This window comes from Leuciscus leuciscus (assembly GCF_965113295.1).
Source record: "Leuciscus leuciscus genome assembly, chromosome: 7".
Classification (NCBI taxonomy): Eukaryota; Metazoa; Chordata; class Actinopteri; order Cypriniformes; family Leuciscidae; genus Leuciscus; species Leuciscus leuciscus.
In genome coordinates this window covers 17,373,652-17,400,222 of record NC_138731.1, presented here as the reverse complement: position 1 = coordinate 17,400,222, position 26,571 = coordinate 17,373,652, and the positions used below count along the sequence as shown (strand labels likewise).

General features: G+C 39.9%; 1 protein-coding gene and 1 long non-coding RNA gene across 2 annotated transcripts in view; one reads left to right on the top strand and one right to left on the bottom strand.

The window, feature by feature from the left end:
- The first annotated feature begins 89 nt into the window (after positions 1-89).
- On the top strand, positions 90-3,168 carry LOC309503174. Its single transcript, XR_014207529.1, has 2 exons — positions 90-2,749; positions 3,035-3,168. It is a non-coding gene; the product is annotated as an uncharacterized lncRNA (long non-coding RNA).
- Positions 3,079-26,571, bottom strand: part of fstl1b (follistatin-like 1b) — a 47,797-nt gene continuing 24,304 nt past the window's right edge. Inside the window, exons 3-11 of the mRNA XM_082175871.1 lie at positions 25,834-25,935; positions 18,147-18,276; positions 16,513-16,545; positions 14,333-14,463; positions 10,318-10,436; positions 9,239-9,351; positions 7,760-7,870; positions 7,303-7,391; positions 3,079-3,613 (exon numbers count right to left, since the gene is read on the bottom strand). Of these exons, the coding sequence (XP_082031997.1) occupies positions 3,572-3,613; positions 7,303-7,391; positions 7,760-7,870; positions 9,239-9,351; positions 10,318-10,436; positions 14,333-14,463; positions 16,513-16,545; positions 18,147-18,276; positions 25,834-25,935 (870 nt within the window). The 3' untranslated portion in view covers positions 3,079-3,571. The remainder of the gene's footprint in view (positions 3,614-7,302; positions 7,392-7,759; positions 7,871-9,238; positions 9,352-10,317; positions 10,437-14,332; positions 14,464-16,512; positions 16,546-18,146; positions 18,277-25,833; positions 25,936-26,571) is intronic.

Below are 26,571 nucleotides of genomic sequence, written 5' to 3'. Positions count from 1 at the left end.
TCCGTGCAACTACGACGCTTCAAAAAGTTATGAATTGAGTGGTTTAGTCCAAATTTTCTAAAGAGGCACGATCACTTTATATGAAGAATCAATGAGGTTCATTCTCGCGTGTTACGCAGCACGTTTGAGCTTCAGCAAGAACCAATGAGGTTCATTCTCGTGTTACGCAGCACGTTTGAACTTCCACAAGAACCAATGAGGTTCATTCTCGTGTTACGCAGCACGTTTGAACTTCCACAAGAACCAATGAGGTTCATTCTCGCGTGTTACGCAGCACGTTTGAACTTCCACAAGAACCAATGAGGTTCATTCTCGTGTTACGCAGCACGTTTGAACTTCCACAAGAACCAATGAGGTTCATTCTCGCGTGTTACGCAGCACGTTTGAACTTCCACAAGAACCAATGAGGTTCATTCTCGTGTTACGCAGCACGTTTGAACTTCCACAAGAACCAATGAGGTTCATTCTCGCGTGTTACGCAGCACGTTTGAACTTCCACAAGAACCAATGAGGTTCATTCTCGCGTGTTACGCAGCACGTTTGAACTTCCACAAGAACCAATGAGGTTCATTCTCGCGTGTTACGCAGCACGTTTGAACTTCCACAAGAACCAATGAGGTTCATTCTCGCGTGTTACGCAGCACGTTTGAGCTTCAGCAAGCAGGTTCGGATAAGCTTCTGTTTATGGTCACTGATCAATGTTCATATGTGAATAAATCTGTTCATTACTATGGTTCATCATATAAAGCGATCAAGTCTCTTCAGAAATTTTTTATAAAACCACTCGATTCCTATAGATTAGTTTTATGATCACTTTATGAACTTTTTGAAGCGACAAAGTGGTAGTGGCGTTGCTGTCAATGGAGGGACAGAAGTCTCTCAGATTTCATTTAATATATCTTAATTTGTGTTTCGAAGATGAATGAAAGTCTTACGGTTTGGAACGACATGAGGGCGAGTAATTGATGAAATTTTTTCTTTTTTGAGTGAACTAACCCTTTAAGTTAGAAACGTTGCCTTGGTAAATAACTGAAATAAAATAAGTTTAAGGATCCTACTAAAATGACTAAAACTAAATAAAAATAAAAAAGTAAATTAACAAAATGACTACTTTATATCAGTCTCTAGCTCTGACACATTGTCAGATACATGTTTCAGGCTTGTTTACACTCATTAAAAAAATCCAACCAACTAAAAATGAATGATGTATGCCTTAAACTTTTAAGAGATGCCAAAGTTACAGCCAGCAGTCATACCATTTTTTACCATGAATAATGATGAATAAACTGAAAACAGAGTAGAAATGACGAATTGGAATAAGTTAAATGGATGAACACAAAGATGTTAAAAAACATACTGGAAACATTTGAACGGCGCTTCTGTGCAAAAATATGTCCCTTACATAACCATTTCTTACAGTCACTTGTGAATATAGAAAAAATAAAAGCCACATTCAAATAGTTCGTTTTCAAATCAAATAGTTTTTACAGGATAGCATTTCTTTTGATTACCTCCTGAAGTTAATCAAAAATCCACACACTAAACCGTAATCATTTTTGTCTTAAAGACTTAAGATATCAAACGTTCGTACTTTTTATTTTTATTATTACATTATTATTAGCACACAGTACATATCAAATAATAATCAGAGAAGTAAACATGAATGAAACAGAACAAGGGTTTTTACAGTAAAATGTTTTTTTATTCTGCCCAATTGAATAAAACAATCATACAGACATATAAAAGGCAATTGCTAGGTGTCTACCATAATACTGGAAAATTCTTGTGCACTGTGTCCTATATTAGGTGGTTTAAACCTACAGAAGAAGCCACTTCACCCAATGGCGCACTGTTTGTATATAAGGCACTAATTACCACAAAGGATTCGTACTGTTAGTGGAATTAAGTGGAAATTAAACAAGCTTACACTCTCTCTCTCTCTCTCTCTCTCTCTCTCTCTCACACACACACACACACACACACAAATTCTCCCAATTCGGTGGGAATGCAACTACACTACAGAGGCAATAGCGACTCTAATCCTTATTCTGACAGTTATTTTACGTAACAGGTATAAAGTAGTTGCTGGGTCCAGAGTAGTGGTATACCTGGAGGTTTTCGTACAACAATTTAAAACATCCTAAACATCAGGCTTTGGTTTCAGATCACTCCTCCTGTACTCAGTCCCACCTCTGCTTAATTAAACTCCTTTATTTCTTATAAACCTGGCTTGTTAGATCATTTTTATCGATTCAAACTGAGCATCAGAGCGGGACTGAACACAGTGAGAGAGTTTCAGCATGAACTGCCTCTAGCAACTAACATAAATACAAGCTCAATGCATTTGTGCAGCAGTATTCTTCTAATCTATGGAGCTGATACTCTAATTGAAGAACTTTCAATGCAATCGCAGAAAAGGCATGTATGTCCAGTAATAACATGGTGGGTTTGTTGTCCCATAATGATATTAAAATTCAAAGATATTGCCTTCTCTACTTTACTGAGCCACACTCTGCTTCTTGTGTTTTTTGAGTGTATCTACCATCTAAAGCATAAGAGCAAAGCAGCAAACAGAGGAATTCTAACATTAGCACCTTTACGAAAGGTCTCAAGACTATGACTGCCTTCGTGATGAGAGTGAAAGAGAGAGCGAGCTTCTTTCAAGTCACATTTTTATCTGTCAAGCGAGCTTTCACTAGTTTGTAGTTGTTTTAGCATGACTATCTACCATCTGACTGAGGGATATCTAGTTACACTCTAAAAACTGCTGGGTTGTGTTAACCCAATTTTGGGTCAAATATGGTCTCACCCAACGTTGGGTTAAAAAATGCAATTTAAAAATGGACAAATTGCATTTTGGACAAAATCAAAAATGGACAAAAATGCAATTTAAAAATGGACAAATTGCATTGGTTACATTAAAAATGTAAACCAACGGCTGGGTTTGTCCATTTTTAAATTTAATTTTTAACCCAATGTTGGGTGAGACCATATTTGACCCAAAATTGGGTTAACACAACCCAGCAGTTTTTAGAGTGTATGAAGCTCTGAAGTCACAGTTTGATGGATGAACCCGTGTTTGTTTTGCTCTCTCAGCATCACTCTCGAACCATTTCTTATTCTTCTTTCTTCTTCAATTGCCATTGTCTCAATAAAAAAAAAAAAACATTTCCACATATAACTGTAGACAGACAAACAAATAAATGGTAAAAAGAATAATACATATAATCAAACAATAGTGAATAAAACAAGGGCCCCCATAACAAAGTGCTGGGGCCTCTTCGGCATCGTTTGGAGTGACACAATCAAGCAATTTACAGCACTCGAAGACATATGAACATACAAAATAATGAAAAGCTAATGAAATATGTAGAAAAATACAGACGTAATGTAAAACACATTAACCAGAGAGTAGATGCAGTACATATAGCAATAAAAGTAATAACCTATTTATTGAAAATACTGTGATTCTTCCAATAACAGTACGCAATCTCAGGAATCCTGATTGTGATCAGTAGGAGAGGAATTTGTCCACATCTTCTCCCTCCTCTTATCTCTTCTCTGTCCTGCTTTAGACCTCCTTTGTGCTGGTCTTCATCTTCTCCACAGTCTCCTGATGGAGGGGAAAAGTTACAAGTCAGTCCATTCGTAGGTTCAGCCTCAGGCTAACAAACTGACGGCGACAGCTTGTATTTCACTCCGAAAATCGAAAAACAGTTAATAAATGACATGTAACAGCCTATGAGGAAGGTCACCACCTGCAGTTTACAGCCCTTTAAGAAGTATAGTCAGATGACAAACTAACTCCTCCCTCAAGCTTAGCTAAACCTGCCTTGACTTGAAGAAGCTACTTCTTAGACTCTTATGCCAATGATGTCAACACAACAAAACCACTTACTACTGTATGTCACATTTGGCTTCACTTTACTTGTTTTAAGAGTTAGTACATGAAGTAGAGTGAGACTATAAAATACTCCTTAAATCAGCAAGCTCCTGCTTCTACTGAGGGATTCAGTTTCTGTGTGCCTGCAGTATGTGATAAACCCTAAGTAAAAGCACATTTGCGGTGTGCTTCCTATTATCGCTTTGGCAGATTAGTGTGCTTCCCTTGTAATCGCACTCGTTATTAAGGTTGGTGTGTTCACTATCGTGGTCCATCTTTGTTACTGCTGAGTGTATCCCCTCTGTTGTTTAAAGGGGCAGATGGAACACAGATTAGGAACGTGGTTTTTCAGATGTTGGCACTCCTTTATCTGTTGTGCCTCTGAACACTAGAGAGATTCCGTCTTCTCTGCGCCGTTTCTGTGAAGGAGGTAGAGCGATTGCTATAATTGCTCCCTTATTTGTCCCCAAAGGCTTTTACATTGGAGACAGTATGAGAATGCTATCTAGTGTATTTGGTGCAGGTGTATAACTGGGACTTAACGCAACCCCGTCCCATTCTTCTACCTGTTGCTCTTCCTAGTATGGTCGGTGATACGACTGTAAAGGGAACATGGCAAGCTGCTTATTCCTTTAACATCTGCTGCCCAGATATTACTAGAAGTATGAAGTCGATATTGATGTGCCTCACTGGTAGCATACGAGGAGAGTCCTAAACGAAGAGACTGGGCATTCGTGCTATAGCGTCCCACTCTGCCCTCTAGTGTCCCCTAGTGAGCTAGGTTTAGAGGCATTCTCATTATCCTTCATATTCTATAGAAAGAGGGAAAGATGGGCATTCGTGCTGTTTTGCGTCCCTCGCCTCTCTCTGTAGATTATTCCCGGTGCTAGGAAGTTAGAGTTGGTAGCTATAAGCTCCTTCTATAACATGGGATTAGTATGGAGGATGGGCTTGCATCCCACATCCTCTCTGATCGCCATTCTCCCGCTGGCGCTGGAAGTGCAGATGGGTTAGCTATGTGCTCCCTCTGTGAACACTTAACTTGAACACTTGGTAATTGGCTAGACGAGACAGGAAAAGTGGACAATACCGCCATAGCGTCCCATTTCCTTGTCTGTCGCTGACGTAATGCTTGGTGAATCTAAATTGCAGGCTGCTTCAGTTTTTGTTCACTAGGTGCAGTGTATGGTAAGCTTGGCTACGTCCTCGTTGGTTCACAAGCACAGCGGGCAAGCATTTTTGCAAGAATGGCGTAGCGAGTATTTTGTTCCCCATAGCGTCATCTTTCTCGACGCAGTGTAGAGTTCCACTTAGAAAGGGAACTTCTCAGGTTAGGTAAGGCAGAGTCCTGCAACAGGTCGGGTACCCGCATAAAAGTGGCTAAAACGGGTGGATTGTGACATTCCTAAAATTCACGGGCGGGGTAATGAATAAATCGGATAATGAACTCCTTGCGGGCGGGTAGCGGATGAAAAATATGTGCAATATTTGTATGTCTAAATTACCAGCATTACACATACGCAAATATGTGTTTTAGTCAGGCCATCCTTAAAAATATTCTTGTTTGCCATAACCCGACCGACCCTGTCAATTTAGGACCGACCCAATTAAATTTTTTTCTCCCCTTTTAGTCCGACCAAGTTGCGACATTAAATTTCTCTGTACTGTAGGCTAATAGGCCTATATGTGTTGTAGCCCAGTCATTAAAAAACGATTTAGTTTCATATTCATGTTTAAATAAAATAATATAATTTTTAAAAATATATTTGATGTTGATTATATGAAAAGTGAAAAGCATGAATAAGATAAGATGATCCCGAATATCGTGAGACAAGACATGTGAATTTCGTTTTGTATTAATTGTATCTTAATTTTAATCAATGTTTCATCTACCAAATTCCTGGATTTAACAAATAAGAAGTAAATATAGCAGGCAGGCTCAGGCAATATAATCAGGACACGGCCGGAGTCGCCCGCGCGTGAACTGATGAACTTAAATGAACCGAAACTCATCGTATAAGGTACTTGCCTCACAGACCTGAGAAATAGAAAGCATGAAATGTGTACTTTTAAACAAAACAATTCAAAACGAAAGAAAACAGACTGTTCTCTGCTTATAATCCGTATGAAATGTGTATTTCTCTCTGGCGCGTTCACTACTGCGAAGATCGCGAGTCAGCATCATCATCTTTGACACAGAAAACACTTGCTTATTAATAAACAATTGAAATGTCTCATTGATATATTTGACATAGGCCTATTAATAATCATTACTTTTCCAAATTCTTTGTGACAGCTTTTAGGTGCGTTATTGGCAGCGCACCCTTACATGTGACATGAACCTGTGTGGTTTATCGCGGGCACGGGTCGGGTAACGGGCCAAATATTAACGGGTCTGGGCGGGTGCGGATTTAATTTTGATATTATCACGGGTGACGGGTCGGATCTGGTGCTGAACTTTGCGGGTATGGGCGGGGGCGGGTCTCCAAAATGGACCCGTGCAGGACTCTGAGGTAAGGACTGTAACCATGGTTCCCTGAGAAAGGGAATGAGACACTGCATCGCCTTGCCATTCTTCCGGGCATGCCTGTATGTCTTCCTTCAGACAATTAAAGTTGATGACGTCCTTTCTGCGTGCCTTCCTGCCGGCGCACCTGTGACATCACCCGACTGCAGAAGCCAATCAAGATGTGAAGTGTACCACACATGCTTCAGACACCGGCTCACAAGGGCGTTTCCCATAGTGTCATCTTTGTGTCTCATTCCCCTTCTCATGGAACCATGATTACAGTCGTAACCTGAGACAATTCTTTATATTAACCTGAGAAGTCTCTTATGCTCACCAAGGCTGAATTTATTTGGCTTAAAATAAAGTAAAAACAGCAAAATTGTGAAATATTATTACAATTTAAAACAACTGTTTTCTATTTGAATATATTTAAAATGTAATTTATTACTATGATGGCAAAGCTGAATTTTCAGCACCATTACTCCAGTCTTTAGTGTCACATGATCCTTCAGAAATCATTCCAGTATGCTGATTTGCTGCTCAATAAACATTTCTGATTATTATCAATGTTGAAAACAGATGTGCTGCTTAATATTTTTGTGAAAACCGAGACACCAGGAAACCAGGATTCTTTTATAAATAGAAAGTAAAAAAACAGCTTCTATTTGAAATGGACATCTTCTGTAACATTATAAATGCCTGGTGTTCAGTTTTAAACTGAATAAAAGTTTTAATTTCTTTAAAAAAACAACCTTACTGACCCCAAACTTTTGAACGTTTTTTATCAATATATTTTGGTATTGAATGAAATCTAAATATATTTATGGCCTTTTCTTTATTAGATGGGACAGGCAAGAATATAGGAAGCAGTTTAAAATTAATTTGCTATGAATGAAGTAAGTCAGCTGACCTGATGCTTGTTGAGTTCAGCCACACGGCGGGTCCACTCCTCTTCAGTCATCTCCTCATCCCCATTAGTGTCAATAACTGGGCTTTTCTCTATGGAGCCAGTCAGTCTCATTATCATTTCATTATAAAAAAAAAACATTTATTATAAAATCAGTACTTTGGAGAAAAGTGGGGTAAGATGTTAAGTCCCTTAACGTATGAAACCTTCTTATAATGTGACCAAATACAGTTTTCAGAACTTCTCGTCACTTTATATTACTCATATTTCTATGGCCTTGTATTGCCAATGCTATCTGAAATACATATCTTGACATCCTGAAATATATTTGGGTGTATTCTTTTTTTTACCTCAGTGTCCTTTTGCCTAGACTATGCAGTGTAAAGTGGCACAATTTACCCCACTCTCCGCTAATCTATCAAAATATGATGCTAAAATGTATTTGATGATTTAAACTCACCATCACAAGTCATGGCGGTGCAGACCCAGTTTCCACACGCGCAGACGCAGCGGTTGCACTCCACCTGTGTCTCGGCGCCGTCCTCATAGGTCTCATCTTCCAGAGCACATTCTGTAATAATACATACACCATACCCATGTTACCACATGCATGGAGAAACAAAATATGTGGTCCAAAAATATGCAAAACATTTCAAAATAAGCTTTCAAAAAGCAAAAGAAGGCTTTGACATTGACTACCAACACTTTATTCTTTATTTACTAGCTTGAAATCAGTGACATCTCTCAGAACATAGCTATTTTGTGTGAAAGGCATGAATTACATAAATGTGCCTCCAACCAAATATGCCTTTGTCCCAGATTCCCGAATTCAAAACAGGAAATTACAGTGGGATGACTATGTTGCTACAACCATTCAGGGGAAACGAGGGTAAATGAATATGACTGAAGTGTGCAGTTCTGAACAGTCATTGCAAGCAGAAGCCAGGACATTTACTTTTGATTCTGAATGATATAAACGTGCTACTATGAATGCTGTTATGTTGTAAGTTCAATGTCAACATAATTTATAAATGTGATATATATTCTCGATGATATTTATATTGTTCTATAGTATGTCATTTTTCATATCCTGTGACGGATCCACAGGTCCATGTTCTGAGTAGTGTTATTTTAATATTACATATATTCTATTGCAGTTTTTATTACTATTTTGAATAAACTTGTACTTTTTATATAATCATTTTAGTTTGAGTTTTAGTCATTTTGTTATGCATTTTTGTCATTTTTATTAGTTTTTGTTTATTTTTTATTTATACTTTATTTTATATAAACCTATTTATAAGTTTTAGTTGTTTAGTTGTGTAATTTTAGTAGTATTTCAACTTCAACTACTTATCAGTTAGTTGCAAAGACAACATATCTTATTTTCATAAAAATGTTCCATCTAGCATTTAGGGTTTTTTTCAGCTTTATTTCAATAAACAAAACATTTTTCATAGCTTTAGTTTTAGTTAACAACAAGTTTGAATGTGTAAACTCTGCTACATATGATGCTAGAGAAGGCAGTTCCTCCCACTGAACTTTCACCTAGTTCTGCATACGGAGCCGATCAGCCTGAGGAACATTCTGTGGAAGAGCGGAAAACCCCTTTCTGCCTCACACAGCTACAATTCTGGGAAAACTGTGGAGCTGAACTTTGCATTTAAGAAGGTTATTTAACACAGAAGCAAAACCTTTATTGTGAAGGAATTAAAACTTCACCTTCAGAGTAAAAAAGCACCACGGCTTTGTACACAATCTTGACTGCCCACATTGTCATTATGCAGGTGATGCATTTTTTGTTGACATATGTGGTTTAAATTGTAGCTGCTCAGATTTTCTGGATACACCAACATTTCTGACTTTTGCATATTGGTTGAAAAAAGTCTCTATAATCCACATGCTGGTGCAGAAAGAAGCAAGAAAGAAAGAGACTTACTCTTCTCAGGAGGGTTGAAGCCTGGTTTCAGGCAGTTGAGGAACTCATCAAAGCTCAGTTTCCAGTCGGCATTCTCATCTGAGAGCTCAATAAGAGCGTCCACACAAAGGCTCCTGCGAGATACATGTGGGATCATTTTGTAAATTCCTTTTATAACAAAACATTTTCTTCAGATGTGATCAAGAGGACATTTTTGGAGTTAAAAATACAAGTCCTATTTGTGTTTCCAATGCACTATCCAGCTAACCAGTAGGACAGTGAAATGTTTGCCCGTTATTATCAGTGTTTGTAGAGTTTTTCCACTCTAGGTCATCCTGACTGACAGATGGACATAATAAACTCCCATGACCTTTAATGTCAGAGAAACAGGAAGAAGTCCTGTGTGAAAGAGATTATTATGATGATTAACTGTAGTGTAGGCTAGTGGATAGAGATTGTTAGTGGCTAGTGGATAAGGGTTGTTCACTCAAAAATGTAAAGTCTGTCCTCATTTAGACAAAAGGATACAATATCCTGACTTCTCTTTTGCATTCCACTGAACATTTGTGTCTAAATTTTGTTTTATGACCAGCTTCCAGAGAAGAAAGTTAAAGATCAGGAGACCTTACATACATTTTACGTATAGACGTATTGATATTTTCAGCTGATCATTGAAATGAATGGAAATTAAAGGTGTAATTCCCACATTATTAGATTAATGTTGATTACTAATTGTCAATGCCAGACTTTTAAACTATTTGGTGCCCTCAGTCTTGCAAATTTGGTTATATCCTTGAATACCAACATATGTAACACTAGACCGTTTGTACACTACCATTCAGTGTCACATGATCCTTCAAAAATCATTCTATTATTCTGATTTGGGCTCAATAAACATTTATTATTATCAGATTATTTTGATGAATAGAAGTTCAAAAGAACAGCATTTATTTGAAATAGAAATGTCTACTGTCTTTTGAACAATTGAACCCATCCTTGCTGAATAAAAATATTCATTTCTTTCAAGAAATAAAAAACACCAAACTTTTGACCGGTAGTGTAGTGTTTTTGTGAGTGAGTGTGACTGTGTGTGTTTTCACCTGAGTAGACGGTTGTTCTCCTCTTCAACGTAAGAGTTCATCTGAACGCCGGTCTCATTGTGCTGAATGAACTTGAGCAGCTCTGAAGAATCCAGCTGAGTGTCTCCGTTATCATAATTCTACCAAGAAGCATAAGAGCATACTGAAAATAAATGTAATGAACTCAGTATTTTCACACTTGAAACAGTTAACCCTCTGTCATTATAAAACCTCAAGTAAAAGGAATCCTGGGTTATCCTGCTTCAAGTTTCACACTGCTCATAATTTACCCCTGGTTAACAATTAATCCTGGTTTTCATAAACTATCACATGGTTTCACACTACATCCCTAAACCCTGGGTTAACAATCTTATTTGCAGTGTCAGTGTCATTTAAAGGCTCTAGCGTTGCACATCCTCATATTGCCGACTGAACAATCAAGTTTTTCACTGAATGGACTTTTTGGACTATAAAGGTAAGAATTGTCACATTTGCTGTCACAGTTCGACATTTGTTGTCTCAAACGCTGAAACAACAGTTTATAAGACACAGTGTTTCTGTTACTGTCCAAAGCACAATAATATAACGCACGAATGGTGAAGTCTTAACATTCTAACACCACATCGTTTCACACAGCACACATTTTGCACCACAATGCGGTTTGGTTTGGTTGTAAAACCAGTGCTAAACCTGTTTCGGAGCAATGTTTCATAACCTCTGCTTCTAAATTACAAGTGTGAAACATTCCTTTACCCGGGGTTAAAACTTGAAAAGGCCAAGTGTTGAGATCATACAAAAAAGTATGCTTAATTGAATTAACTTTTACATTTAGATTAACAATTGAACAAATAATGAAAAAAATTTTTTTTACTACAATTAATTGAGTTATGTTAAAATTATTAAACTGCTTGACACTATGTTTTTATTGCTGGATACAGTCAAGAAGGTCATGACCACTAGATTTAGACAGGCCATTTTAAGTCAAGGAAACAGACATTTTATGTGTTTACATCTTGCTACCTTTCATGCTAATAAGTAAGTTATCTAATATCCTTAAAGTTCCCAAGTTTTTCGTCAGGTCATAAGAATATGTTAGCCTTACTGTTATCTGTAAGCTAGTGTGTTCCAAAACAATGACAAAATTTGCATTAAGAAGATATAAGCATTCAAATTTACAGTATCTCACTTCTGTGGATCAATGATTTTGATGGCATCAATCTACATACACTTCAGCTTCTCATCAGATATTCTGTCCAATCAAATGCTCCCTAGAATCTAAAGAATTTCTTCCTGCAATGGGATTGTGAGACGCCGCAGGCCAGACTCTGACCGCTGAGGTTATCTGGTCTCTGTGCAGGTTCTGCAGTGAAGTTTGCTCTGAGCAGATAGTCTGATGACTGATATGTCTGATATCTACTCGGTCGTCTGCAAATGTGTGTAGGACAGTAGGTAGAGGAGACTGTGCGCTACAATATATGAACCCTTTTCACATTTCCGGGCCTCTCCGAAGTGGAAGTCATCGTAGTTTGGGTAAACATCTATAGTAGTGAACGTATATAATATCCTTTTTGTGTTTGCATATTTTGCTCCAGTAGCAACAGAAAAAATCCACAATGGTGTTTCTATAACTTTACAAAAGAAGTAAAAAATAAATAAAATAAAGAGACTGATTAAGGCGGACAGAAGAGAGAAAGATGTAGTGTATTTGGTGTCACTCCCTCAGCTGTTGTATTAGAAACTCTCTTGGTATCTGAAATTGAATGCCAAGTTAATGTTACACTTACACAAAGTATATTGTTATAAATGTACATTAAACTTTGTAAAAATGAAAATACAAAATGCTTTGCTAGATTTGCGATGTTAATAACTGTGGAGACACATCATCACAGTAAAAAAAAAATGCACCAGTGATCAACATAAGCTACTTTGAAACTTTTACACATCATGCTCTTGGTTTAATCTTATCTCAGCAGTTTGTCAGAAGACTGTACTCTGCCTGGTACAAGTGATTTTGTCATGTTGACCAATAAACAAGAGTAAAAGGACATGTTCATGATTGAGTCAAACTTCCAGGCTTTGTTCTCCAACATTTGAAGGGAAGATTGACTTGAAAATTAAAATTATTCCATCATTTATTCCCCTAATGTCGTGAAAATGACACTGTTTCTTCTGTGGAACACAACACAATATATTTTGTAGAATGTTTCAGTGAAAGTCAATAGGGTTCAAATCAACATTTGACCCCATTGAATTCCATTGTTTGGAGAAAAATCTATTTTCTTTTGAGTTCCACAGAAGAAGAAAATTCATACTTGGAATGAGTGAGCAAATAATGACAGGAATTAATTTTTGGGTGGACTATCCCTTTAAATACTTTAGAGAAGGATGTTTAACTGATCTGAGCAGCATATGGATTATTAGTCCGGTGATAGCAGTCAGTCAGATTTATGGATTGTGCTGACGGCTGTTCATGACAGCCTTGTTCACCAGCCATCTGTGTGTCACATCTCTGCCAGTGCAAAGGTGACTGATCCATCAAAAGATCCAACAGACTGCTGCTATGCAAACAGAAGTCATTTTAGGTGTATTTTACACGCCTTAGGAGGCTGCCAGAAAAATGATGTGGCGTGTCCTGAAGGCAATTTGAAGAGCGGCAGGAGGGCGCAGACATTCCCTGGTGGAGGCTAATATACAAAAAGCCCTGATGCTGAAGGAACTAGACCAGAATAAATCTCATTCCTTTCATGACTACACTTCAAACTGATATCAATGCAAAAGAGATGTCAAACATTTGTGTTTGTAAATTTGCAGACATTTGGAAACCAAAACGGTCACTTAACCTATTCTGCTTATGTTATGTTAATAATTCTGCATATTGTTGGCAGTGGCGGAGCCATATGCCTGAATCACCATTTGCTTCACACCAGACACATCGCGCTCTCAAGTTCTCAAAAGTGCCGTGGATGTGTTTTGCTGTAAAACGGTAACAGAAAGGACAATCTATAATGTCCATAAGCAAAGACTTTATTAAATACACAGATATACACACTCTTCCATTAAATGGTGAAGTCATTATGTAGATACATAAACAACGACTTATGACAAAATGATGTCATTTAATAGAAAACTATGTGAATGGCGCTCTGTGGCACGGCAGATATCAGATAATCAGATATATGGGGTGTTCAGTGCCACCCTGGACACCCCTCTGGCCCCGTCACTGATTGTTGGGCCTATACAATTTAAGGACAATTTTGAAATGGTAAGACAAGACAACCCATGTGAATAAAGGGTAAAAAAAAAGAAAAAAGGAAAGATACCACCATACTTACATACTTAAATTGATTACATTAAGAATTTCAAGCATTTTTTTTTTTTGGGTATTACAGGTTTTCTGAAATATTATTTTTAAATAAGCAAGTGTAACATGTAGTTCTATGTCTGTTTTGTTTCATTATGTTTAGATTCTGTTTTCCCTAACCTGGTTTGCCTGAGTTTCCCTGTGCTCATTAGTTTCATTAGTTCCTAATTTACGCACCTGTTCTGTTTTCTGTTGATTACTCAATATTTAAAGTCCCCCTGTAGTCAATAAATGTATCCCTTTAAACTCATCTATGATCACCAAAATTACATATTTAAACGTTTTTTCCTTGAATTTTTTTTTTTGTCATGCCTTAAAATAGCTTTTTTAGTATACGCGGTTCTATGAATATGGAAATTATCGCCACCTCCACTCACTCACACCAGCTCAGAGATACACTCGTTAATGATCACACATTGACGTGATTGGTAACAAGTTTGTGACGTCAGAAACACCAGCGATTTCAAACCGCGTTTTTGAGACTGTCTTTGGTTCCCTGCAGTTTTAAAGAGAAAATACTCAGCAATGGTGTTGACTTATGAATTTATGGTTTGTCATAAAGTGTTTTTGAAACGTAGCCCAAAATCGAAAAACGTTTTGCCGGTAGTGTCTTGTCATAAAGTACGAAATTATACAAATTATTGCAGGTTTAATATTTTAAGAGACTGCACACACCTTGAAGTACTTGAGGAGGATATCAGTGAAGTTGGAGCCCTTAGTGAACCAGCCGTCTGGAACAACCTCTGTCTGCAGCCAGTCGATCACACGTCTGCGCAGCTCGTTACGATCCGCAACGTAACACACAACTTCAGAGATCACACACACAGACAGAGAGACAAAAAGTTAGACAGAAGAACAGAGAAATGATGCAACACATACAGTATATCATATGCTAACTGGTGTTTCAGGTTTAGTGAATTCAGCTTTATCCTCCTGGGATCCAGCAAGTCAGTTTTGTTCTTGACAGAGAACATTTTACTGATGAGATCCACTGGTGCATCATAAAGAGGACATCCTGGGCTTCTAAGAAATGTTTGGGAGTTCTCTTCTTGGTTTTTAAAAATGTGTGATTATCATGTCCATTTGATAAATGTCTGATATTTGAAATAAACCAATTTTAAGGAATGAGAAACAGTATTCTGTAAGAAAAAAATCTGTATAAAAAAAAACAAACAGAAAAGGTACCAGTAATTTTCTCCAAGAATATTATCTGCTATTATGGACACTAAAGGGCCGTACACGGCACCGTTTTCAACTAAAAACGTAAAACTTTTAATGCGTTCTGGACATTAATTTACACGACAACAGCATTTTGGGGGCCTGAAAATGCTAACTTTTGAAAACGGCATTGAAACTGCAAATTTTTAAAAATACAATTACCGTCTCTATGTAAACTACAAAAACATGAATTAGTAAAAACGGTGATGTCATGTGGATGCGTGTTACGTGTTCAGTCTATAGGCACGTAGTGTTTCTTTACAAAGTGGCATGGCATCGTTTTCACAGATCCGTGTGAACGGGGATCGTTTCGCAGTTTGCCACAACAATTTGCAGTTACATCAAAAAAGTAATGTGATTACGTAATGTACGTTTACTTGTAATGCATTACTTTACTCGTGACATCAGAAAAGTAATCGGATTACGTAATGCATGTTACTTTTAATGTATCACTTTACTCGTTACATCAAAAAGTAATCTGATAAAGTAATGCACGTGACTTGTAATGCTTTACGTGTTTCATCAAAAAGTAATCTGATTTTTGTATGCATGTTACTTGTTATGTGTTACTCCCAACACTGCTGATTTCAGATGAGATTGAAAACACTAGTCACTAGATGTTGATGAAAACATCAATAGATCATTGTAGGTTTTCAGTCTGAGGTTTTCTCAGAGAGGAGAGCTACAGTAGAAATGTGTCTTTTTAAACAGAATTAGATTTATAAGCTAATAAGTGTAAATCAGCATATTCGGGTAGACTGGAGGGAGCGTGAGCATTTTCTACATAGTCCGAGTCAGGTTTTCACAGAGTTGTACCTCCACCAGATCTTTGATGGAATCACGTCCTCATGTTCTGATCTCAAAGACACGTAAAGTTCAACTTCTATGAAGGTCTTCTCTGTCTGCTGGTCGAACGGGAGCAAACTCAATTGCGTTTCCAATAAGTGAACCTGTATTATAGTTTTTGTATATATTTTATAGTTTTCACATGATTTTACAGTATATCATCATGCCTTGGTTTTACACACAGTATTGCTGTGTTATCAGCGTATTATGTTTAATATAGTACCTTATTTGGTTAAAACCAAAAACGCATACTGTCCACTCAAGTGGACCTCTGTAAAATTCTAAAGAACCTGTTTATTTTAAACGCCTATGAAATGCAGGCACTGCTACTTCATATGTATACAAGTTTCATACAAAGATAAAGTTATTTTTTAACCAATGATTTCATTATTTTATGCATCAACGTTACAAAAGCATGTTTAAAAACTAAATGAGCTAAAATTGGTTGGTGATTGAAAAACCATCACTCTTGCCAATAGCATCTTTATTTTCTTAATAACTGATGTCCTCTTTAGAGCACAAACAATAAACTCATGGTCCAAATACTTTAAAGCCATAAACAAAATGGCAAAAACTTGGTCCCAAGAGATTAAATGCATTCTCTACATCTAAAGAGTTATTTTGAGCGCAAGTAATTCCACTGTCGCCGTGTCAGAGGTTCTGTCTGCTCTCAGTATCTCTGAGCTCATAAAATGCTGGTAAATTAATGGTAATCTGTGCAGCCGACAGATAAGTAGAGTCATCAGAAAGCTCTGGTTTGGCTCTTAGCCAGTGGTCATAATACAACTCACCTGGGCTGGCTGCAGCCTTCTCCTTCTTCTTCTCTGTAAGAGACAAAGATAAACGTGAGTGATGTCTCACAATCTGCACGTAGTTATGACTGAATCTTCCCTTGGTTATCAGCTGAGCAACTACTTGCATCAAATATAGATAAGAGGTTACAACGTCACCTCATAGCATGTCGTAATGTAACGATATACGTGGTCAGAATAACATGATATCAGACTTAGACCTGAATTTGACCATATGTTCAACGTCCAATGACCCAACACTCTGTGCTGAGATGGTAATAAGTCTAAGATGTCAGTGTTACAGAGCTGGTCCATTGAAGAGTACATTAAGAGTACAAGTAAGAACAAGAGAGAATGTCCTGTTCCAGTCAGATAAACTGTTCCCAAGGGATCTCGCCAAAGTGAATCAATACATTATGTTCCCATCTCTTATTTTATCCTGTTATCAATCAGAAATGTTGGATGAAGCTTATCCTCTATTCTTACTATAAGCAGGATCCCAGCATTCCCATGATGCCTTTCCTGGGTAAATGCGGTCCTTATATCCCAAACAACTTCTAATGAGATTTGTTTTATTTGACTATGTAATAAACACAGACTGTTCAAAATGCTTACAGTATATTTCTAGCTACTAGCTCTGGTTATTAATTTATTACAAGTAAGTTAAGAAATTAATACATGTATTCAGCAACGATGCCTTACATTTATTAAAAGTGACAGTAAAGATGTTTATAAAATTACAAAAGATTTCTATTTCAAACAAATGCAGTTTGTTTGGGTGAGACTTTCAGAGGGCTCTGTGTATGATGTATATCCATAATTACAGATTAACTATAACATAGTGAGTCCCATAGTACAATGCTGATGCTTAGGTTCCCAGCATACTGCTATGAAAAAATGTTGCACTGTTCGCTAGTTTATTTCGCTGATGTTGTTGTCGTTGTAATGATTATGTTCAGTTTTGGTTTCATTTGAACTCTGTTTGATGTGTTCCTGATTACCTAATTTCCTAGTTAGTTTCCTCATTTATTAATTAGCTCTACACCTGTTCTGTATTTATCCTCAGTTCTGTCTGATCAGTTTTCCGTGTCTTCTTTAGTTGGTTGAGTTTGCTCCCTATCATCATTCCTGTGTATTTTCTTGTGGGTATTCTGAATAAAAACCTGTTTTTGAGTTCATTTTCATTGTGCGATTACTAAAAGCAACCAAGCGTGACATTCGTCACTTTTATTGACAAAAAAAAAAAAAAACTACTAAGGGCCAGATTTACTAAACAGGGAAAATCAGCATTAGAGCGCAATTCCAAAAAAGTGCCAATGCGTTTTTAACGCCAAAAGAGGGTTTGCGCCGGAGCAAGCTGTTAATAGATCTGGCCCTAAGTGTTGATATCTGTGCTTGCATGTTTCAGAAATTGTACTAAAACTCTCCTAAAGATGATAACTACATTGGGGCTTAATTGTTTACTAAAGATCATATTGTATCTTTATTCTAATGTGTAATTTTATAGTAAAATCTTAGTTTAGAATTGACTGTTAAATCCTTGCAAAATCACAGGGAATGTAATTTCCTTCCTAATCAGCCTATATGCCTGTAGTTCATTCCTATTCTCCTGCATGTTGGTCTCCTCCACACACCTTTGCAGTGTCCGTCATGGGCCACTTGGATCATGAGTCCAGTAAGACAGGCGTCACGGTGCAGTTCGCAGTGGTTACGGTACGTTTTTCCATTACTGCCACACACTGAGCGCTTATGAGGTTTGCATTGCTGCAGAAGAAAACAACACACTGTTAAAAAACACAACTGCCAATGTCTCAAGCATTTTTCAGGATATTGTTCTGAACAATTTTGACTTAAAGTCTAACAGTAATCCTAACAATAAAGTGCCAGAAACCCAGACCAATATAGTATTTGTATTGGAAAAACTTCAGGGAAGTGTAAAGTTTCTAATGAAGAGGTTTCATCCCTTATGAAAAAAAGGGTGCTTGTATTATATTGAATGTGTAGTGTACTTCAAATCTTTATAAACTGTACTTGCAGATAACGTAATATGAATTAAATAAATTTAAAGAGAGTACACTTTTATGACTGTTTCTTAACAGACTTTTAAAAAAGCACACTTTATGATAATGTAAAGTAAAAAAAATGCATTTTATATCATCATGTTTTAATAATCTTTTGTTGTGCTTTTAAAAAGTACACTTATTTTGATGTGTCTAACTAACATACTAAAGCACATGTAAAGTACTTGATTATAATTTTAACTGTAGTTTGCTATTACACTTAAAGTTAATAGGCTATATTTTAAATGCACCAAATTTTTCCATAAATGCTTGTCAATATATTTGGCAGTATACTTTAATCATATTTACCATACAATAGATGTAATTATGAAATAATATATATAGATGTTCCGAAGTTCTACTTAGCTGGGTCAAAAAAGCACTCTAAAATTCTGTTTTAAATTCTGTAATTATAATTGCATTTAATCTAAATGTAAACTATAATACACTTTTCATTTAATTGCAATTAACATTATTAACAATAATCATTACATGCAGTTCACAATTAAGTATGCCTATATTCATTTGAAGTATATTATTTCTGCAATTAGTGCTCTTTTTTTTTTTTTTTTTGCAAGGGATATTACAGTTTTTCTCGATTGCTTAAACACATTTCTTGAAACTATGCCTCGTATTCTCAAAACTGTAAACACAAATCCATAACGTCTCACCCAATTCCCCAAACATCCTATTTTCAGGTCAAAATGAAGCTCTACACTCAAAACCACTCACTCTTGCTGAAAAACCAAACTTTGACCTCAGACAGGACACACAAGCCCTCAAAATCACACACACTACAACATTTTATTCATTCATGTACTACACAGTACAATGCACACACACACACAAAAAACACTGTTTTACACTTTTTTTCCCTCTCCTCTAAATTAATTTTTTTCATATTTACTTAAGAGGTGTGTGACCATATTATGACAGTAAAAGAGCACACACAAATCTTATTCTAATATGAAAGTGTATTGTAATGGTAAAGAATGTTGGTACGTGACAGGAGGGCCTCCACTCAAGGAGACAATATGATCAACACGTCTAAGAATGTTCCCCATATGGTTGAAATACCATCATTGGCCTAGAATGATAACATTCTGGGAGTCAAGACTATAAAGGAGGAAGGATGCCTTCCCTTCACTGTCACACTCTGCAGCGACTCTGTGTGACCTTTTCTTGCAAGAAAATAAACCTCAAAGACTATTGGAAATGTTTGTCTCTTATTCAGTGATAGAATTTTGTTTGCCACCACACCTCCCTGAAAGGTTCTCGAGGCGACGGTAAAGTGACTCAAATTTGGCCTTATTCGTAGCCCAGCCTCCCTCATAGTCATACCATTGACAAAGACATGGGCAACTAGTGTGGCTTGAATTTCATCTGAGACTGCTTGTCTTCTTGCCCTTCCTCCTCTTCCTTCTTATCCCTCCTCGATCTCTTCCTTCATGTCTTTCTAGATCCATTGTTCCAAAACTCAATAAACTTTTTTTTTTTTTTTTTTTTATCTATCTATTGAAGGATCTGATTGATGTGTGTTAAATTTTGACTCTTAATGTTTCCACCTGGGTAATTGTGTGCTAACTGAGCTGAAGCTGTGCTGACTTGAGTGAACAATATTGAATGCTAGTGCTTTCTATATGACAACATGGTGTAGGCAATGAGAAATGAAGGGATTTGTGTGTAGAGTTTTGCAGTGACAGTTCAACAAATCTGACTCATGTGTCAAAACAGGAAATAGCGTTTATAGTTTGGGTGTGCTTTTTCATAAATGTCATTTTGGTTTTGAAATTTTAGTTCAAAAGCCTGGTTATAGTGTTTAAGCAATCGAGAAAAACTGTAAGTGTTCTCAAAAAAAAACCTGGAATTTTCTAAACCTGGAAAAGTCACAGAACTTACTAAAAAGTCATACAAACTTTTCTAGTTTTACTCAGATCTAAATATTTCATCAGCTAGAAATTCTGCAATCTCAATACAATGTATAAAAATCCTCATCCAGTCATCCAAAGAAATGTAAAGGTCAAGGAAATTCATTGGTCAAATCCCTGCATATTTCCTATAAGGTTCCCTTTCAAGGGAACTCCCGTTGCGTCGAAAACTGACGCTATGGGAACGCTTTGCGTGATGACGTCTTGAAGCACATGTAAAATCAGTCCAATGGTGTGGCGGAACGTCAGAGGCGGGTGACGTCACGTACCAGGAAGCTATAAAAGCCGGCCCGAAACAGAAAACGAAAGCTTTCTGAGTCTTCAGTTGCGCTCTGTGTTGAATCTGTCCTTGTTATTTGGTGTTGTCTGTCTATATTATATATATATATTCAGTATGGCGAGCAAGCAGCAGTTTAGAGTGTGTGTCCATCCCTGCCCGCGTTATTTAACGGGAGGTGATACTCGCACTCTTTGTGTTGTTTGTTTGGGTGAGGAGCATGCCCAGTCAGCACTCGAGGGTGGTGACTGTGTGCATTGCGACGCGCTTCCATTGCGCACGCTCCGATCCCGCTTGGCTCGGTTCAATCCCGATCGCGTTCCCCAGGGCTCGGGTCCCGCCGCTGCCGAGGCACGGCGGCAATCACAGACCTGGGGTTCGCAAATGGATCTATCAGTGGATGTTGAGACGGGCTCTGCCTTATCTCAACATCCTTCTGATAGATCCAGTGCCTCTCATCAGGGTGTGGAAGCACGCGCTGCGGTTTCTTCCCCCCCGATGGAGGCACCAATACTGCAATTGTCCAGCTCTGAGGAGTTGGACGTTGTTAGTATTGAAGCTGAGTCTGAGGATTCGCCACCTCAGTCTCACGCTTTTGAGGAATTGCTCGATGTTGTCACGAGAGCAGTTCACAGATTATCTATTGAGTGGCCAGAGGATAGGCAGGACGTTCGTTCGAAAAGTAAGCTCGACGAACGCTTCCTGCCATCTCGTACACAGCCTCAGCGAAGAAGCCTTCCGTTTTTCCCCGATCTCCACACCGAGGTGTCGAAATCGTGGGGAAAACCGGTTTCATACAGAGTGTATGCACCACAAACATCCCACTATTCTTCCATTCACAAATATAAAGAATATGGTTATGGGGAGATGCCGAAGGTGGAGGAAACGCTTGCGAGCTATCTCTCTCCAGCAACGGCATCTTCCCTGAAAGCTCCTTCACTTCCCTCTAAGCCAGTAAAATTCACATCATCTCTGGTTCATAAATCGTATGCAGCCGCTGGTCAAGCTGCAGCGTGTCTGCATACGATGTCTATTATGCAAGCCTATCAGGCAGAATTATTGGGGGATTTAGAGGAGGGCGGGGGAATTGGTCCTGACACAGTGGCTGAACTACGCAGAGCCACAGATCTGTCTCTCAGGGCCACCAAGGAGACCGCTAAATCAATCGGGCGGTCTATGGCAGCCCTGGTGGCCACTGAGAGGCATCTGTGGCTCAATTTGAGCGATATAAAAGAGAAAGAAAAGCACGTTCTCTTAGATGCTCCGGTTTCCACTGTTGGTTTATTTGGTGATGCAGTAAACAGTGCGGTAGCTAAATCTCAGGAAGCTGCTAAACAGGCAGCTGCATTACAAAAACTTCTCCCCCGCCGTTCTTTCATTGAGGCTGCTGAGCGGGAGCAGCCTCACTCCTCTAAAAAGAGCGCTGAACATCGTGCCACTCAAAAACAGAGTGTGTCCTCTCGTGCTCCCCCACAAAAATCTCGGGGACACGGAGGGCGCTCTCAAACCCAGCAGTCTTCGAGGGGTAAAACGGATCTGCGGACCGTTATTACCGCCAAGAAGGCTGCTGGGAAAAAGTCCTGATGTCTGAGGGCTCAGGACAAATGAGGGTAGTCCCCCCGAAGCAGAGCGGTTAACACCTCTTTTCACGGTGCCCGTCTCTCTTCGGTGCCCTCAGGGGACCGTTCTGCCAACCCTGCCACCTCTGGTGTTACAGGGCGCAGCGGTCTCCGGCGAACACATATCTCAAGGTCCACCCGGAAACGTAGTGGCCTCGGGATGCCCGCCCCCTCTGAGGAGGGTGCTAGAGCAGTCTGTTTGGTCGTTCCCTGCCGGTGCGCCGTTACAGGGCGACGAACCGACTACTCAACAGCAGGAGAAAAATACGGTGCCGTCTCTCTTCGGTGCCCTCAGGGGACCGTTCTGCCAACCCTGCCGCCTCCGGTGTTACAGGGCGCAGCGGTCTCCGGCGAGCACATATCTCAAGGTCCACCCGGAAACGTAGTGGCCTCGGGATGCCCGCCCCCTCTGAGGAGGGTGCTGGAGCAGTCTGTTTGGTCGTTCCCTGCCGGTGCGCCGTTACAGGGCGACGAACCGACTACTCAACAGCAACAAAATCCAGAAACCAGTCTCGAGAGACTGGTACCTCTAGTAGAATCTTTGACAGCGTGGAAGCTACTGTCAAATGTTTCTCGTTGGGTCCTGCAGACCGTGGAAAAAGGGTATTAGATACAATTCTATTAACGCCCACCGCGGTTTATGGGGGTCCTGCCCACAGTGGTGGGCCCCGAGCAGGTTCTGGTTATGGAACAGGAAGTAAAAACTCTGTTAGAGAAAGGGGCCATAGAATATGTACCCCCCTCCAACAGGGAAACCGGGTTTTACAACCGGTACTTCATAGTTCCAAAAAAGGACGGGGGATTGCGCCCCATTTTAGATCTTCGAGTTCTGTACGAGTACATGCAGCTCAAGTTCAAAATGTTAACCTTGAGACAAATCGTGCCACAGATCAGGTCCGAGGACTGGTTTGTCACGATAGACCTCAAGGACGCATATTTCCATCCGTCCGTGTCATTAGAAGTTCCTGAGGTTTGCTTTCGGGGGCAAAGCATACCAATATCGAGTTCTTCCATTCGGCCTGGCTTTATCACCCCGCACTTTCACCAAATGCGTGGATGCAGCTCTGGCGCCTCTGCGCCTCCGGGGTATTCGCATCACGAACTACATCGACGATTGGTTGATTTTAGCTCAGTCGCATTAGATGGCGGTTCAACATCGAGATGTTGTTCTCGCCCATATGAAAGAGTTGGGGTTACGGCTGAACGCCAAGAAGAGTGTGCTTTCTCCATTTTAGAGGACCACTTTTTTAGGCGTGGTTTGGGATTCAGTGTCGATGCAGGCGTGCCTGTCATCGCCACGCTTCGATTCCATCCTGGCAGCTGTGAGAAGTGTAAAGCTAGGCCAGCTACTCACTGTCAAACAGTTCCAGAGACTGTTGGGTCTCATGGCAGCAGCTTCCAACGGGATACCTTTTGGACTGCTGCACATGAGGCCCCTGCAGTGGTGGCTCAGGACCAGAGGGTTTATCCCCGAGGGGCAACCCATTTCGCACAATCAAGGTCACGCGGTGATGCCTACGTGCCTTGGTTATGTGGAAGAAACCTTGGTTCCTGTCCCAGGGCCCAGTGCTGGGAGCTCCTTGTCGTCGCAAACTGCTAACGACGGATGCTTCCCTCACGGGTTGGGGAGCGATCCTGAGGGTCGCTCATCTCAAGGTCTATGGGAAGACCATCATCGTTCCTGGCATTCTATAGCCTAGAGATGTTAGCTGTCTTCCGGGCTCTGAGGAGCTTTATCACAGGTCTCAGGGGACACCATGTGTAGTACATACGGACAACACGTCGGTAGTCGCCTATATCAAGGGGGTTTGCGCTGGCATGCCATATCCTCTTGTGGTCCCAGGGGAAGTTGCTGTCACTCAAGGCAGCCTACATCCCCGGGGTCCAGAATATAGGAGCAGACACTCTGTCGAGACAGGGGCCGAGGCCCGGGGAATGGTGGCTCCACCCCCGAGGTGGTGGAGCTGATATGGAAATTATAAGTGGATCTGTTTGCGTCTCGAGAGACGTCTCACTGTCCACTTTGGTTCTCCTTCACGCATCCAGCTCCTCTGGGACTGGATGCTATGGTACAGACGTGGCCGAGGCTACGTCTGTACGCCTTTCCCCCAGTTGCTCTGCTCCCGGGAGTTCTGGAAAGAGTTCGCAGGGACCGGGTTTGCCTGCTTTTTATAGCCCCGCGCTGGCCGGGCAGAGTATGGTTTCCCGATCTTGTGTCCCTCCTCGATGGGCATCCTCTGGAGCTACCCGTCAGGAGGGACCTTCTGTCCCAAGCAGGGGGATCAATATTTCACCCCCGACCAGAACTGTGGAACCTGTGGACTTGGCCTCTGAGGGGGCCCAGCTCATAGAGTCAGGTCTCTCAACTGAGGTTGTTGAGACCATTCTACAGTCCAAGCTCCCTCCACGAGGAAACTTTATGCCCTGAACTGAAGAGTATTCACCTCTTTGTGTAGTGACCGTCGGTTGGATCCAGTCAACTGCCCAATTGGTACAGTTCTGGAGTTCCTGCAGGACCGGTTCACTGCAGGTCTGACCCCGTCCACTTTAAAGGTTTATGTGGCGGCCGTAGGTGCTTACCACAGTCCTTTGGGTGGAATGTCTGTGGGGAAAGACCCTTTGGTATCTCGTTTCCCTCGTGGCACTTGGAGGTCCTCCTCCCTTTCGAAATCGGACCAGGAGGCGAATAATTTGCTTTGCCCTGTTCGGGCGTTAGACGCGTATGTCCACAGAGCTGCCCTGTGGCGTAAAAGTGACTTTTGCTCCCCTAACAAGGGAGGTCCAGTGTCTAAGCAAAGGATGAGCAAGTGGGTGGTTGAGACTATCTCACTGGCTTATGAGGCGGCTGGACAGCCTTCTCCTTTGGCTGTCCGGTCGCTCTCTACTAGGAGTATGGCGGCCTCTAAGGCCCTTATATCAGGAGTATCGTTACAGGACGTCTGTGATGCGGCAGGCTGGTCCTCACCGCACACCTTCGTCAGGTTCTACTCTCTGGATTTAGACTCTACTCCAGGGTCTCATGTTTTGTCTTCTTAGTGCTGCTCACATGATTACACACAGGACAGACATTTGTAGCTATGGAGGCGTTGGTATAGACGTTCCCATAGCGTCAGTTTTCGAAAACTGAAAGGGACGACTGTAACCTCGGTTCCCTGAAGAGGGAACGAGCGTTGCGTCGCCTTGCCATATCTCCTTCATGCCTGTCAGCGCGACTTCAGACTTTACGAAGCTTTCGTTTTCTGTTTCGGGCCGGCTTTTATAGCTTCCTGGTACGTGACGTCACCCGCCTCTGACGTTCTGCCACACCATTGGACTGATTTTACATGTGCTTCAAGACGTCATCACGCAAAGCGTTCCCATAGCGTCAGTTTTCGACGCAACGCTCGTTCCCTCTTCAGGGAACCGAGGTTACAGTCGTTACCGAGGCGTTTTCTTACCTCAATGCACAGACAGCTGGGGTCTCCTTTCTCGTTCACGGCACACTCTCTTCCAGCGCCACAGAACACATTCGCACACACCTTTGATTTGCTCTGAACCTCCTGCCGACAAACACACAGAAATAAACAACATTAATAAAACAGACACACAGCTGCAAAACTCTGAATAGGTCCTGCCCTTACAAAAATAACTTTATTCAAGTGTGCTATCAGCATACTTCTTTTAAACTAAAAATAAGAAAGTATACTTTGAGTCGATTTTTTATGTCCTTCTCGGAAACATACTTAAAATTGCACAAGAAAGTCTAAGTATATTTCCCCTATACTGTACATGTACTCAATATTCTGATCGAGATATACTTAAAAGTATAATTAAGTATTCAAAGTATACTTGGCTGTAATTGTGTTTCCTCTTTGGATTGAACAGCCTTTTAAATACTTTTTTTCCACATATAATTTTACTGTCTTATAAACTTACATTGTTTGAAAATATTGATTTTTAAAGAAAACAGAGATGTTCCTTATTCTGAGTATGTGGATTCTTGAGTTGCCCTCTGGTAGTGTAGAAATTTACTTCAAATCTACTAAAAGTACAGTTCAAGTATAAAAATGAATACATAAATAGTAATGCAAAATAATATATAAATAGTAAACTATAAGTATGGTTAAGTTTACTTAAAGAAATCTTACAAGTATACTTGTAGTATAAAACTACTAAACTAGTAGTTTACTGAGAGT